Raw genomic sequence first — 16463 nt, forward strand, 5'->3', positions numbered from 1 at the left:
GCGAGATTAATGTTTGACTTATTAAAATAACCTTGCACAACTAAATTGTAACTTGTGTTGACTAAGCAGTCAATTAGTTTTGATTTCTCCTACTAAATCTACTCTAAAAGACACCCTTAATGATTACTCTACCACTCTGAGTGCTACAGATAGTGAATTTTTTATTGAAATAACTTTTAACTTTTCCTTTATGTGTTTTTTTTCGGTCAACTTTGTTAACAGATCGATTCTTTCCGATAACCAACAATCGACAATCGATAGTAGATTGATAGCGACACTAATGGATCTCGTGATATCGTATTTCAGATGGATTGCTTGACAATAATGATAAAACACATTACAAGATTCTAGATATTTTAAAAGCAACGCCTCATGATGCGACAAAAATTTTCTTAAATTTATAAACACATACCTTTAACAGTGGTAGAATGTAACCTTTTAACTAATTGCAAATGTCCATGGGCAGCAACCGCTTCGTTTAATACTTAAAACTTAATTCTTTGATATTATAATCGATTTTAACTATCAAAGACAATAGGTCAAAGTGGCAATAACGCTTGAATCACCAATATGGCGACAAAAAGCTAACATATCATGTCGTATGAGAAAATGTATTCAAGGGTCCCATTTCAGATTCTGTCCCAAGCATATGTCACTGAAAGTGGCCCTCTAGGGATAAGATAGACAAGCAAAAAGTGAATATTACAGATATATTCGCATTATTGCGGCACGTTTACATTGTCTTATACGTCACGATATTTGTTCATTCACAATTTTTCATATGTATCTTCAATAAACCCTTGAATTAAGTTACTAACGCAGAGCCTGTACCAATTACTTTAAGTCTTATATTTTGAATACCCCAATCAAGTGAAAAGAATTCCGCATTGTACAATATAGGTTGTTGAATTTAAAATTTCTGTCTGTGTGTCTGCAAAGCCGCGTTTGTTCCGGGTAATATCCGATCTCCGAACTACTGCAACGATTTTGAAGCGTCTTTGACGGGAAGGTAGCTGACGCACGCGCGCACGTTATAGGCTACTTTATTTTCTGCGCTGGCGAAGTCGAGGGCGACCACTAGTTGTTAATAAAAGCATAATAAGAGATGAAATGGAAACTTCGTACGAGACGCCTCATGCATAAGTTATATGGGCCGGTAAAAAAATGATTTTACATACTCCTTGCAAGTTTTTTGCTACCGTAACAATGTTTTTTGTTCCAATATCACATTTTCAATTCACTTGATCCATTTGGCAATTTATTACAACATACACGCAGATAACCTTTTCTACTATGTTTCTTTTAAAATTACTTCATTTTATATCTTTCTAATATTATAAATACGAATGTTTAGACGGATGGATGGATGTTCCTTTGAAGGGATCTCCGGAACGGCTGAACGGATCTCGCAGAAAATTGTCATAGATATAGAACATAGCCTAAAAGAACACACAGGCAAATTATTAAGTTTATTTTTAATTCCGCGCGGACAGAGTCGCGGGCGATAGCTAGTAATAAATATACAATATAGTACAAGTATATAGATTAGCTACGTTGTATATGTAATGTGCTTTGTAATCTAACTTCGTAGCATTTGCGTAGTCATCAGTTTATCAATCAAAGCGAGCTATGTGTAAACTACAGTAAGCTGTCAAAATAATTAATGCCTAGTGTTGATCGATTGCCAACTCACTGCTATAACAATAACTAAGGTAATTCGTACATAAGGAAATGTAAATTTTCAAAACTTGGCAATTTTAGCCACTAAACGACTTACGTAAATAAATTCATAGAGGTACAAGGGCAGTCGTCGGCATGCTATCTGTCATCGCCAAAGTGAGTCATCTCGAAACCTATTTGCTAAGATTGTGTAATTTTCAAGGTAGTTGAATATTACATGGAAGGAAAAACATGACAGGACAGCTTAAGTATGAAAAAGATCTTGTGACACTTTTTGGTATTGACATGAGGGCGCTAGTGAGCTATGATAATTTAGTTTTTATTATGCTCACCGGGTCAAATAACTTTATCAGTCTATAGGCATTACTAGCTAAACACCTATGCAACAACTTTTCTACCTTTAATACCTTTAACTTTTATACCTTCGGTTCTCTTAGAAAGAATTGTATTTTTGCAAGTTTTGACAATGGAAAATCCCGATTAATTAAGAACCATTATATGTAAGAAACACTTAGTAATATTATAAACGAAAGATAATTTTTATCAATTACTTATAAATATTTTTTAATTTATATAACGTAGTATTATGTTATATACTATGTTAATACATAGTTGAAAACAAATATACACTAGCAACTTTACAACTTTATCACGTTGAATTTTTCGGCGAAAATTGATTTTACATTAGAATTTCTTCAAGCTTGATTTATATTTCAATTTATTGATTATCATTTGGTAACTAAACTATACATAACACTGGCTTTTCTTGTCTTTTTGTATTATAACTAATTTATGATTTACAAAATTGACGACTCATATGCTTCAATATATTCCTTTCTTGCTCTCCGAAACTTCATATAAATGTTATTTCAAATATAGCACTTGTAAACTTACGTTTTTTTTCGATTACTTGCCACTAAACTAATCCTATCATTGATGCGACAAAAAACCAGATTTTTTCTTTTATTTTTAATATATAGTGTTTGTTTTTATTATGTATATAAAAGCCATATAAAGAAACTTATTTTCTATTACTAATCGTAAATAACATATGACTACAATATGTATTGTTTCAAAATAATTATTTTGGTAAGAACATGTATATTTTTAAAGCTACATAATCGTCGTTTATTTACTTCAATAAACATTTTAGTGTACATTTGAATCTCTCTTTTCCAATCTACAAAATTAAAATAATTACAAACTTAAACTCATTCAAATATCTGCTATCTACGTAAATTATTCTGTCCATTCTTAATGCGTCATTTAAATTTCAGGTCTTTTGTATTATATTTTGTGGAAATTTAGTCCTGGCATCAGAAAACAGGGTAAAAGAACGTGATGCACCACAGGACCAAGTAGACGCAAATGGAAATGATGATAATCAAGAATCAAGAAGATTCATGAAACCATTTAAACGTACGTAAAATTAATCTATTTTTTTTATTCTAACTTATCTATGGGTTACCATTGCGGTGATACATGACAAATATTGTTATCTCTTATATTCTCTTTGATGAGACAGAGACGACCGTATGTGTCATTATACATGTCACTGCATTTGAAACCTAAAGCCATATTTAAATTCTCGGTGACCATAATGCAATTATTTCATGGAAGTAATAACCAGTTATTACCTGACTATTAATTACAGTGGAAACTCGATTATCCAAATGAAGTATGAAGAGAAGAAGTTATGTGTTTATTAAAAATAACTAATGTTAATTAACAAATATGAGATATGTTTGCGTTGGACTGCAGTCCCATACTGGTGGGTAATACCCGTAGTCCGGGCAGCGAATACTACTGGCGTAATCGAGTCTACTAGCGGAATGGTCCGGATAATCGCGTTTCTTCTGTAAATATTCGAAATCCTTAAATGATACTTATTACTGTATTACATATATAATTTGCAATTTTAATTTCAGAGGTCTTCGAGAAGCTGGAGAAAGCAGGCGATGCTTTCAAAAATCTTTTCGATTTTAATGACAAAGATGAATAAATAATTTAACATTTATTATATTACTATTATTTACTTAATAAATCTTTGTACCATAACTTTCACATTATACAAAGTAGTTTTTTAATATTTAATAGGGTGGCAAACGGGCGTGCGACCACCTGAAATAGATGTAATAGCGAAGCCACCGTTGCCCACATACACAATTGCATATGCTTTTCCTACCTTTAATCGACGGAAAAAGTGATGCACAGAAAGAGAACATTTTCCCTTCCACTTTTACTTTCCATCCTTTCTTTATATGAAAAAGTGTGGGAAGGGAAACAGACTAAAATTAGGCCTCCGGTACCACACTTATGCTACGAAACGCGAAAATGCTTCCACTTTATTGTCTGTGTGGTATTGCACCGGGCGAGCCGGCCAATTCGTGCGATGTTAAAGCGGGCTCTACCACTGTTAGAATTAGCAGCGTAGATATTGTTGATTTTTAAAAAATAGCATTAATAATATATTTTCAAAAACTGATAGAATGTACAAATGTAATCATCCTTTGAGATTTTTATTATAACATCAAACGTAGTAATTTTTCACTACTTGACTGGAACTAATATGTACGCAGTTTAATAAATTGATTTTATTATAAAATTATTCGGATTACACGAATCGATTTTAGTGGTTATTTGCTATATAATTGAATTATATCCAGAATTTTCTATTAAATTAGAAAAAAGAAACAAAAAATTTGTTATAAGGAAACAATTTAAAATCATTTTTTCGATACTTATCATAGCATAAGATAAATATGAAGCATTACTTCAATCTTTTATTACTTAAACCCGCCAATTTCATACAATCACGGTCAGAAAAATTTTATTCCTGCAGCAGAAATAAATGATAATTTTCAAAAACAAGTCGTAATATAAACAACGAACTATTTTTTCAAGTTTTCCGAAAAAACTATTCACTTGGACGAATTGCTGGCCTGTGAAAACTTCAATTATTTCAAAGGCTTCAACTGTAATGAAAAAAGAAAAGACTAGATGTTTTTATATTATAGATATCTACAACTCAGTCTAAGATCGTTTTTGTTAAAGCTCACTACACAACTCACGATTGTGACCAAGACAGTTAGGCACCATGGATCTCATATATAATCGAAAAACACATTGGTACATGGCGGGATTCGATCACAGGACCTGCAGATTACAAGTCAAGTACTTAACCCGTGAGCCACTATACTATTTACTAATATTATAATTGCGAATGACTAGATGGATGGATGTTTGTTTGAAGATATTTCCAGAAAGGCTGCATGGACCTCGCTGAAATTTGGCATAGATGTAGAACATAGTCTTGAAAAACACATACGCTGCTAATTACGTTTTTATTTTAAATTTCGAAGTCGCGGGCGACAGCTAGTATGTTGTACTATTCATAGCTTGATACATTAACCTCTAATCAGACCGAAACAAAACTTGTATATGCACCGTAATAATGAATTATTGTAATGTAAAACTTTGTTAAATCAATTAGCGATGAAGGTTGTAATTATTAAAAATAATTACTGTGAATATAATCTTTTATTTTATTTACGAACTCTACACAAGTCACATCACTAAATATGATTGTTTTTCATTTACTTTTAGTGGTAAGTTTAAAATAATGTATTTATTTTTAAGAATAAATATAACATAAAGGGTAAAGATGATTCAAAGATACTTTTTTTTTAATTTAGAAAATAGTTTTTATATTGCCAAAGTTTCCTTTCTAACGCGAAACTTTAACTATTTTTTTATAAGAGAAGGGGGAAAACGACCGGCGGGAACACCAAGGTGATCAACGACACCCATGGACATCTGCAACACCCGAAGAACTAACTTTCCATTAGACCAATATATTAAAAATATGCTTGATCATATCACATCAAATTGATTAATTTCAGGCATTTTCAGCAGCACAAGAAACACACATAGACTCAAACGACATAACAGATGTTAAACCAGACATGTCATTTGAACTGGAAGACTTAGACGACTATAGTAATGGTCCAAATTATCCATGGCTTGAATACTTAATAAAATTATCACAATCTAATTACAATAATGATGATTCCTCCAGTTCTTCTGAAGAAATGTCTTTTAAACACGCGAGATCTGATCCTGAAGCTAATGCTGAAAAGAATTTAGATTTTGCAAACGACTATGACGATAATATATTGGAAGCACCGACAAGCAGAATGGTTTCACTTTTGGAACTTTTTGGACATTTTCTTAGTAAGTATATAAAATGCAAAATTTCTGTAACGAATAAAATTATTTTATATTTTATCAGTTACCAATGTGTCAAATTATGAATACCGTTATTATTTCTTACGAATATAATATTTACTTACAGATGGAAAGAAAAAACTTCTAAACGGAATAAATGAAGGAGTTCTTGGCGGTAAAACATTTTTAGATGGTATTCAAGAAATAACTAAGGGACTAGGCGATTTATTAGCAACGACTTAAAACAACAATAATAAAATACATTTTTCTCTCAGAGATATTATAAATAAATGAACATTATGGTTACAAAAACGATAACTTATTTCCACTAAGGATACCGCTAATAATCAAACTATATTTTTTTTTAATATTTCGAAGCTATCTGGCAGCATTCAATTCATGGTGTTATAACCCGGTGGTAACCATAGGTGTGTAATGTTTGGAAGAAAATTTTACACTGTGCCAATGTATCGGCGCAACACTAACCTTATTAAAATATCAACGTTTATGTCCCCTCACTAATCAATCTGACACTTGACTAAATATACGTAGACGTAAATGATTCTAACTAATATTGTCTAAAAGTATGTTTACCACTGGGTTATAACATCATTCTATTTTCTTATCCCTCAGTTAATGCAAACGTTTTGACATGGAAATAGGATTGTCTACCCGATGCAAATTTCAGTATAATCCGCTTGTTGAAATGCCATGACAATGAGGCCGATACACGTTCCCGACTGCGGTTCACGACAGTTGTGCTGTATCGATTTTTCTCACTAATAACAACGTGTTTTCGTTAGTGAGATAATCCTGTCACAAAATATATGAGACTCCGGTAACGCATCTTCATTGGCGATGCTCGAAGTTTATATGTTGCGATAATCACAAACAAAAAACAAAGTGTTGCCAACATTGAGAATTAATATTACGAAAAAGAACAAAGAATAAAAGGCAGATAAGATAACACGATCAGGCATCGATTTTCAGACCACTAATATAATGAGAAAGCGGCACTGATATATCAATTATTGTAACACATTCAAAGAGCATTGATTTAATAACTATCTATTTGATTAAATAGGTTTAAAAGGTTACGCAACACATACAAAATAACCCAATTTTTGAGCACAAACCTTGTGATATATTTTTTCATAATTCACTCAAATAAACCCAAAGGGTTTTCTCGCAACAATATTCCTTAAAAGCATGTCACTGCTGACACTATTTGTCATTCGCTAAGTGATTTCCAGCGCTGTGTTGCTACATGTTCCGTCGAACCGTTGAATGCCTGTACCACCACTTACGAAACTTGAGTGCTGAATGTGTTTTATTTTTCACTTTACAGCAAGTATAAATATTTCAAAATTAAAGATTTTCACAAAGTGGTAAACAGTTATTAATGGAATTCTCGGAAGATACAAGAATTAGATAATAAAATAAAATAAGTGCCGACAAAAATGTTCATACTTCATCTGTTTATTCAAAGTTGATAAAAATGGCGTCTCTGTTTCACCGAGACATTCCAATCTTTGTTTATTTGTAAATCCTCTATCTGGCCTGATAAAATAACGCCAAAGCATTTTTATCTCAAAAAAATGTTGCTGATTTAAAAGTTCGTGACACTCGTTTTTAGCCATAAAAGTATATATTTAAAAAAAACGTACTAAAAAGAGGTATTGAAATATTTTTAATCTGGTCCAAATAGTCCTTTATAAACTCGATGGTTTCGATGGAGCTGTCAATCGTTTTAAAACGGAGCGAATCTCTTTGTTCGGTAGAATCCAGGACGTGTGAGAGTTTTAGTACTCGTATATTTTTAGTTACACGATTTTAGTTTGAAATACACGTAAAAGGATACAGAAGCGTTGTTAACTTGTAAAGAGTTAGTATTATTTTTATTGGTGTTCCCTTTACAATATCCACTTAATCATTCAAAGATACACTTAACTACAATCACTAAACGTTTCCGAGACCAAAATCTCTGTATAAAACATATCGTCATCTCTGTCATTATCGTTAATAAAACAGAGATAGTAATATGTTGTTAACATCAAAAATTATATGCACTCTATGGATTAAAAAATCCACAAAAATATTATACCATTCAATGATCTTTCATTGGTTTTAAAAAAATATTTTCATTCGATTTTTTGTGTTAAATTATTAGAAGTTTTTTATTAGGTGCTAGACTTGAGGCACGTCTTCGCAATTTTTCCTCATAATAATAAATTCCTTGAGCAAGTTGAAGTGATCTCCCTGGGTATGGTTAACTTATTTTACGGCGAAAGTTCGCGCCGCTTGTGTTCAAATTACACTATTCTCAGAGTTATAAAGATATGCCTCTTATCGATAAAAATAATTTAACGCATCTATTCTATTTGATTTAAAAATTAAAAACTTCCAACGAGGTAAACCAATTTTGTATTTTCTTATTAGATAAATCTTACTAATATTATAAATGCGAATGTTAAGATGAATGGATGTTTGTTTCATGGTATTGCCTATGCTAAACGGATCTCGATGAAATTTGGTATACATATAGAACATAGTCTAGAAGAACACATAGGCGACTTTACGCTATTTTCTTAATTCCTCTCAGACAACAGCTAATGCTTAATAAATATTACAGCATAATTTTTTTCCGTAGATATGTTTTATATAATATCTTAATTAAACTTCTTATTAATATAATATACCGAAGGATTATCTATCCCGCAAAAGGTTAAGCTGGATTAATGTCGATATTAAAATACAAAACTTTTTAATCCGACCATTATGAGGTTGATTATAATTTCAAAACTTCACACACAAATATTCCTTTATGGATAACGAATTTGTTTTTCACTCTGCATCACAATTACATCGTATTTTTTTTTGTTCTCCAATTTGATATAACTGGACTTGAAATATGTCATATAGAACGCATAATCAGTAAAGTCTAGAAAACAAGTATAAATCTAAAAGAATTGCTAATACACCAATCTAAACACGGGGGAGACAAATTGGATTTAAAAAGTCTATTAAAAGGAAAGGAAAACATTCTGATACAACCTGCATACCTGAGAAGAAATTCAAAGATAAGAATGAAGTCAACCAAGCTGGGCCAGCTTTTGACTGTGGTCTAGCTTCTAGCACCCCTAACTTAGGGTAGGCTCCGAGCCCATCAGTGGGGACGTATAATGAGCGAAGACGTATTTATAGTGCATGATGCATGACCACCAAGAAATTAATCTTATATACGTCACGTTACACACAAAACACTTGTATCGCAATTTAAATGACCTATAAAGTCGGCTTACAATATATACGAACATAAAATAGTTGAAATAAAACTAATTACCAACTTATAGACGGCCGAGTTCGCAGCAGATTTAATTTGTTCTATAGCTATTTTTGGCGCCAACTCCACTTAATTAGATACATATTAAAACTGTCGTTTGCGATGTTTTGTAAAAAAAAAATAACTCGTATTGGCAAGCTGTGTATTAGTTATAATCTCCAAATAAAAATTTCAATGTAATCTAGATATTAAACATAAATTTTTATATTACTGATTTTATTTAAACTTGCTATAAATTATATTCCGTATATAGTGATTTTAGTACAATAAAGCGCTAAGAAATTTTAATTACAGTCGAGATTTCAAACTTTGTACGCATTCATGTTGTGGTTTCATAATTATTTCACTTAAAATTCTTTCGAATTAAGAGTTATTACGAAAACATCACATTGTTTCACCTTTATGAAACCCATATAGAGTCGACTTTCTCGGTTTTCTTCAGATCGATGTAAGTATTTTCTATATTTAACGCTAAGTATGTATAATAAGTCGATTCAAGCCTTAAATCAGTAAGTTAGTTTATCGAAAAGTTAGCTTGTTAAGGCAAAGGTTCCACGGTGTGTGGGATGCGGGAGAAACTAATAACTAAGTTGGACGTATTTATCTAATGCAGGTGAATGGACCATTTAGATTATCCGTTACTTTTCTTTGAGTACGTTATTAATGGTATCAAAACAAAACACGTCTTCAAAAACAAGCAAAGAGTTTGAGAAACAACTGGTTTGTGAAACGTAATTTTTAAAAATAGAATAATTTCTTGGAACTTTGAGTATTTATCTAGAGTACGAATAGCTTGCGTTCGATAACAGGAACAAGATAATGAGAAAAACTTGAATAAGAAATTGCGTAATTAAATTAATTTTTAACTGTTCCGATACAAAAAATTTGAAAATGCCTCTGCATAACATTTGTTTATTAATTTATCACTTTATTTTAAGATTTTACATTAGTAATATTAAAGATACCGAAATGGATTTCTTTATTTCATCGATGCGATTTGATATTGAAAATTATCCAATGCGTTGATATGCGGTGTAACGAGCTTTGTCTAACTTGAAAAACATCCTGTATTTTAGCCAAATTCCACAGAAAAAGCGACTGGATTCCATAAAAAATATTATATTACCGATATTTTAAAGTAACTATACCTATAACATAAATATTACAAATACAACCTCTCTAATTTAGGGTAGAAATATGTGTTTTGTTTAATCGGGTCGCCATATTTGTTTACATTTAATAGCCTACCAGTCTCAGGTGAGAGTCTTTCCAAGGATTACAAAAACTGACATTTTACAATGATACGGGTCCAAGTGATACATTAAATATAATGTAAATGATTAAATTATACTCACGTTTGCTTGGTTACAATGTTATAACCTAAAATTTCTTCTCTATTTAAGTTAAATCTTAATATCCACAATTAATACGTTTTAATTGATTTAAAACCAAACAGTCGCTGCACTTATACAAACACATAACGAAACAAAACACTTCCACTAAAAAACAAAAAACATTTTTAACACAATAAACCGCGAGTATTTAATTGCAACTGTCAAATCAAATTTATTTTTTATTATTATTAGCATAATTCTTTTCAGCCAGTAAGTCATTCTGCCAACATTATAAAAATGTTATAGTAGGTATGTTATGAAAAAAATTTGGTTGTTGTAAAAATATGTGACAAGGTATTTTAGTGAGTTTAAATTATTTATTAATACTTAAATCCTAAGTATTCTTTGGTGCTGCTTTAAGGCTGACTGTAAGTTTTCGACCTTCTTGTGACCTTTTTTCACTGATAACGCATTTGATAACAATTAGTATTAATTTTATCAGTGTAGTGCAGTTTAGTTCTGGGGTGAAACGAAAGTGGCATCCACATGGAGGGGCAGCATCACCTGAGTTTTTCCAAAGTCACCGGCACAGTTTAGGTAAATTGACATAAATATTTGTCAAAATATTTCAAAACTACTTCTGATTGATTGTAAGTTGTCTTTTGTTTTTTTATGTGAAGCAGTAGTCAATATGTTTTTAAACAAGTGTATAACAGGGGAAACCTATAGTAAATTCAATGTAGCGAATCACATTTTCTAAAGTTCCGTAAAATCGTTCGCTTGCTAACGCAGGTTTGACGTAACCGCTGAATAAACTACGTAACTAAAAGTAAAGGAAGGATACATGTAAAAGGCGTAACTATGGAACCGCTGACACAATCCGATTCGAAGGTATTGCTTCTCCTGCTTTAATGATTAAGTGGAACCCTAACCTTATCTATAGGTTACTAAAACTAAACTAAGCTTAAAAAACTTAGACTGTGTTATTGAAAAATATTTAACAATGTATTTTTACCGGAAGCAGTTTTGACATGTATTTAACAGTAAACACACACTTTTATGACCACGTTGACGTCAATAACAATCACCGGCGTTCAAAGGGTTAAAACGCGTCTTTAACTAAACAGTGTCTCGCTATTGCACCAGTATACCTTTCAAATGACATACAATCATTTTCGACTTTATTGTGTTTTTCCACAGCCGTTATACCTTTACAAAAACATATTGTGTTCTCTGTTTTTTCAAAAGGGATTAAAGCGATAGCAATATGTCAGTTAGGCAGGTCTTACGTCAGTGAAAACAAACTGATACACACTATTAAGTTTCTTTATTAATAGTTTAAGTGAATTGAATCGATCGAATACACGTACTTTCATAGTCTGTTAGATATTAATGGCAAATTAATAGCGTCATATCTGAAATCCGATAATAGTCGAGTACACTACAATAGCATAAATCAAGCTTATAGTATTCTAGTGGTCATTAGAAACGGAATTGTTTAGTAGCTGTAGTACATGTGTTACTAGCCGTTATCTATCCACTATGATGATTAAAAAATACAACAGAATAACACACGCCCGCAACCCAGAGGTGTATGCATAGAGCTCTTCCAATTGGCACAGTCCTGACACACCTCTCTTGCTTCTACATTAAGACATCTTCGCATACATGCACGTCGATTTCGGGTACACTTAATGCCGCCCTTCAGAAGTGTTTTATTAATACATATCTACATTAAAATGCTGTTAAAATATCGTATAAAAATTACAAATGATCAATTCAGTTATTCAAAATTTCTCAATTCAAAAATAATAATCTAAGGACGATTCAGCGTCGATTGAATTTATTCTTATAACGATATGTTTAGTGGTTTTCACGTGATTCATCATCATCATCATCATCAGCTCACTATACGTCCCCACCGAGGGGCTCGGAGCCTACCCTAAGTTGATTAGGCCATAGTCACGTGATTATTTGGAATTAAATATTAATATTTTTAAAACTTTACGTTAGAATAAACTACAAAATCAAATATTGTTTGTGTGTTTATCTATTTATGTACTAAAAATATTTTTATTTTTCTTTTAATAATAATCTATCTTAAAATAATAATATAATCTACGTAATAGTTTTTTCGATTCACGATAAATATTTTTCAATATTATTCTAAGGTAGAAAACAATGCAAAATCTTATCGACTTATTCATATTTTTTAAAGAAAACTTATAACCTTCAATTTTATTCACAAAACGATTGCATAAATTTGATTAATACCCAGTTCAGAAATGTATTCGTTACCATCTAGACTACAAAATGTTTTGTCATGTAAATACAAGCACCTGACCTGATGCAAATGATGACCCGCATAGACAAATCGTCATATTCGATGAGATTTTTTTTAAATAAAGGTAGTTTTACACTATGTCAATGTCACTGCGGATCATTTTTACATTTCTACGAACTAAAGTATTATAGTTGGCTTACATCCAGAATGTTTGATATCTGTAGTTTATTCTTACAACAAATTATTTATTATTATTAGAGTTAAAAAACGTTAATTATACAGTCAAATAGTTAAATTCAATACTAAACTAACGGCTAAAACACTCACGTATATTTATACGGTGTCGACACCGACTAGTGTCAAGCCCATCGTGGACTTTTCATCAGTTGACCCACTAGTCATCCTGATGAAGGGCCTTTTTCGACCTTGAGAATTCGCGTCTAGACTGTACATACTTATAATACGAAATGTCTTTGTAATATAAAATGAAATAAGAGAAAGTAGCCCATGTTAATAGAAGACATAATTCACAAGTTGTCATCGCTTAACTTCGCGAGCGCGAAACCGTAAAATTAATAAACTTTTGCTAACGAATTCACTCTACAATTTTACATAACAGGCTCCCTATTATTCAAACCGACATATAGCGACTGTTTTTAATTTTCAGTATATTTTTATTGATCAGATAATATAAAGGATTAACCTGTTTAACAGTATATTTAATTCAACACTATAATGCTTGTAATGTAACATAAATATTTAAAGCGTTATGTAACATACAGATTATGTTGTCACTTTGTCATTTCTATGAGTTTCATCTGTTCAAATATATTCATATTTGAACAGATGAAACTCGAGTAAAGTTTAATAACTTGAATTTTTTGAACCACCATGTATGTAAAAAACTACTTCCGGTGTATGTACTTTCTTTTATATTCGTCATAATTTCATAATTCATATTATGATTTCTGGTAAAGTCTAATATCAGCATACAATAAAGAGTTTATATTAAAATAAAACTGAAACACTCTCTAGGTTTTTCATGGCCTAGGTTTTGAATATTGAAACTCAAAGCCGTAGTAATAATGTATTCCCGTGAGTCCCCGAATCTCTAATAAGACAATACTTAATAATTCTTGTATTATGCCGAGGGATGGACGAAACAGATTTCTAAATCTTCGTCAAGTGCTCGGTGTTTTGACATGTAAATAGAGCTCGTCCTCAGTTGATGCAAATTTCTGAATAATTTGCGTCTGGAAGTTGTTTTCGTGAACAAGGCCGGCGATTGTTGAGTTCTATTGGGCTTTGTTTTTATTCTTTCTTGTTTTTAAACCTTGATATTTATAATTCAAATTTATTTGTCGTATTCCAACTGAGAAGACAAATACGTAAAATATATAAATAATAAACATACAACATCTGTCCTTATCACACTAACGTAGAGTTGGCACACCAGGTTTCCGTCCGTCAGGTGTCAGTCTATCTGCTATCCAATTTGTCTATCCAATTTTAATCATGTCACCTTTCGTGCAATCCACCCATCTCTTCTTAGGCATAGCTCTAGACATGTACCTCTCTTACCCATTCTACCCTCCTCACAACATGCCCATACCATGATAATCTTATACTACTCTATGTTATAAATAATTTACAGTATCGATTGAATAGTTTTACATTAACATGAATGACTATGGTGGAATAACGATTTCTGGGAAAAAAAATTGCAAATCTAATTTAAAATAAGAACAGTTGATCTGAGGAAATATTTAATATTTTAAATTATTATCGTATGACCAGTTAGATGTTAAACTATAAAGTCTAGAAGACCATGCGCGCCGCCCCCAATGAGCTCCGCGATACCGCCGGCCGCTTCATGTATGCCAGAGAATACGTTCTCCGCGCCAGCTACACCGTGGTCAATTACGTTGTGGAATCTCTTCTTTGCTTCTGTAAATAGAACAGAAGCAAAGGCAGAACGTTAGTATTAATTTTCATCTCTCTAACTACCTACTGTTTTCTTTAAGGAATGCCTATCAATAAATCAGGCGTTACATCCGAATTCCGTCCCTTACTACACATCGTCTTACTTCGGTAGAGGAAGACCTTTGTACCCATCTATAAGCCATCTTATTACTTTCTTGTACAAATATTTAACACCAAGACTTAAACTGTTTAAATAAATCTTGTTAAATATATCACGGAGAATATTTAAAGCTGATCTAGGATCTATATAAGGTCTATTTGTAGGATTTCTGTTACTAGATAAAATATAGCATTACGTACTTAGAATAGAAGATAGAACTCTCGTTGTCATCGCAATCAATCTTGGCGCCGATGGATCTGTCGACGGGACTTCGAATGCTTGATTTTTCTGGTACAATACTGACAATTGATCTGGTGTCACCAGATTCATTACAACCGGCTCCGGTATTCTGACCATAGCTACTTGATTATTATTCACAACGGTCACCAATTCGTTAGTACCACTTACAATTGGTAGGTCGCCATATTGATTTTGGAGAATCTGCATACGTCTACTGGGACTTATATTTGCAGAACCGTATTCCACCGGTATACCATCACTTGGTATATGATGATCCTCAATATAATCATCTACTGTATAAGGATAATATTCGTTCGTTTGAATTTCGTCGTCAAAGATTGGGTCAGGTCCTGTATAAACATGCTGGTCGAAATCGTATGGTGACACGACTACTGGGGGTGGTGGAAGGAAGGGGGGACGATGATCTGATCCATCGTTACAATATTTTGATACTTCTTTTAGTATATTAGATATATGGTTAGCGGTATTCTCGTCGGACCCACGTTCCGAATCTTTTGCGGCGAACTGAAAAGAAAACATAAAATTTATTTAGAAGAAGAAGAAATATATGATATATAGAATTAAGAGACTTTTCGGTTGTGATCAGAACGTAAGTTTATTGTATACACTTTGTATCTCTAACAGCATTTGTCTGAGTAATAAATTAAAATGCCTTGAAATCGAATACCCAATTACTCGGCAGTTGGTAGTAATTCGTCTACGATTACCTGAACAAATTACAGTAACATGTAACAAGAGAATTAACCCACAATTTTAGTGTTTATCAGAATTTGAATACTCTCCTTCATATAATAATTTGGTTTATTTTTTTTTCTTATGTCGCCGTATTATTATCGATGTTTGTAAAAAATAGATACTTAATCCGTCATTTAAAAAATCCAAAGTTTTATATACATCTAGGTAAATAAATAAATTAGTAAAGGAATAATATATAAATCTTACCCCAAGAAAAAGTAAAACCAAATAATCACAATACATATTTATATAATTACGCAAGCGTATATTAAATTTAGCTATGGGTTTGAGAGTTAAAATGATTGAGGTACAGGCACTTTTATACTTGCTTATCAAAATATCGTCATCAAAACGTGGAAGTAAAATAAAATATTGACGTTTTATTAATTTGTAAATTTAATATTAACAAGTACATTACTCAGACTATTATACGTTTCGTTACAATTGAATTCACAATTTCACACAAACTTGCTACAGCATATTAAAAAATAAACAATATTAAAAACTACATTCGTT

The 16463-nt window shown here is 31.8% G+C and overlaps 2 protein-coding genes across 2 annotated transcripts; one reads left to right on the top strand and one right to left on the bottom strand.

The window, feature by feature from the left end:
* The first annotated feature begins 5228 nt into the window (after nt 1-5228).
* Nucleotides 5229-6150, top strand: LOC106120580 (uncharacterized). The gene is made up of 3 exons (XM_013315932.1): nt 5229-5288; nt 5583-5913; nt 6035-6150. The coding sequence occupies exons 1-3, from the start codon at nt 5262-5264 to the stop codon at nt 6148-6150; spliced, it is 474 nt and encodes a 157-aa protein (XP_013171386.1). The 5' UTR covers nt 5229-5261.
* Nucleotides 6151-14617: 8467 nt separating this feature from the next.
* On the bottom strand, nt 14618-16251 carry LOC106120678 (uncharacterized). Its single transcript, XM_013316046.1, has 3 exons — nt 16155-16251; nt 15152-15716; nt 14618-14815 (listed from the first exon to the last, which is right to left on the bottom strand). Exons 1-3 carry the CDS (start codon nt 16188-16190, stop codon nt 14673-14675), a joined length of 744 nt encoding a protein of 247 aa, XP_013171500.1. The 5' UTR covers nt 16191-16251; the 3' UTR covers nt 14618-14672.
* Nucleotides 16252-16463: the final 212 nt, after the last annotated feature.

The sequence above is a fragment of the Papilio xuthus genome, unplaced genomic scaffold (assembly GCF_000836235.2).
Source record: "Papilio xuthus unplaced genomic scaffold, Pxut_1.1 DF826949.1, whole genome shotgun sequence".
Lineage (NCBI taxonomy): Eukaryota > Metazoa > Arthropoda > Insecta > Lepidoptera > Papilionidae > Papilio > Papilio xuthus.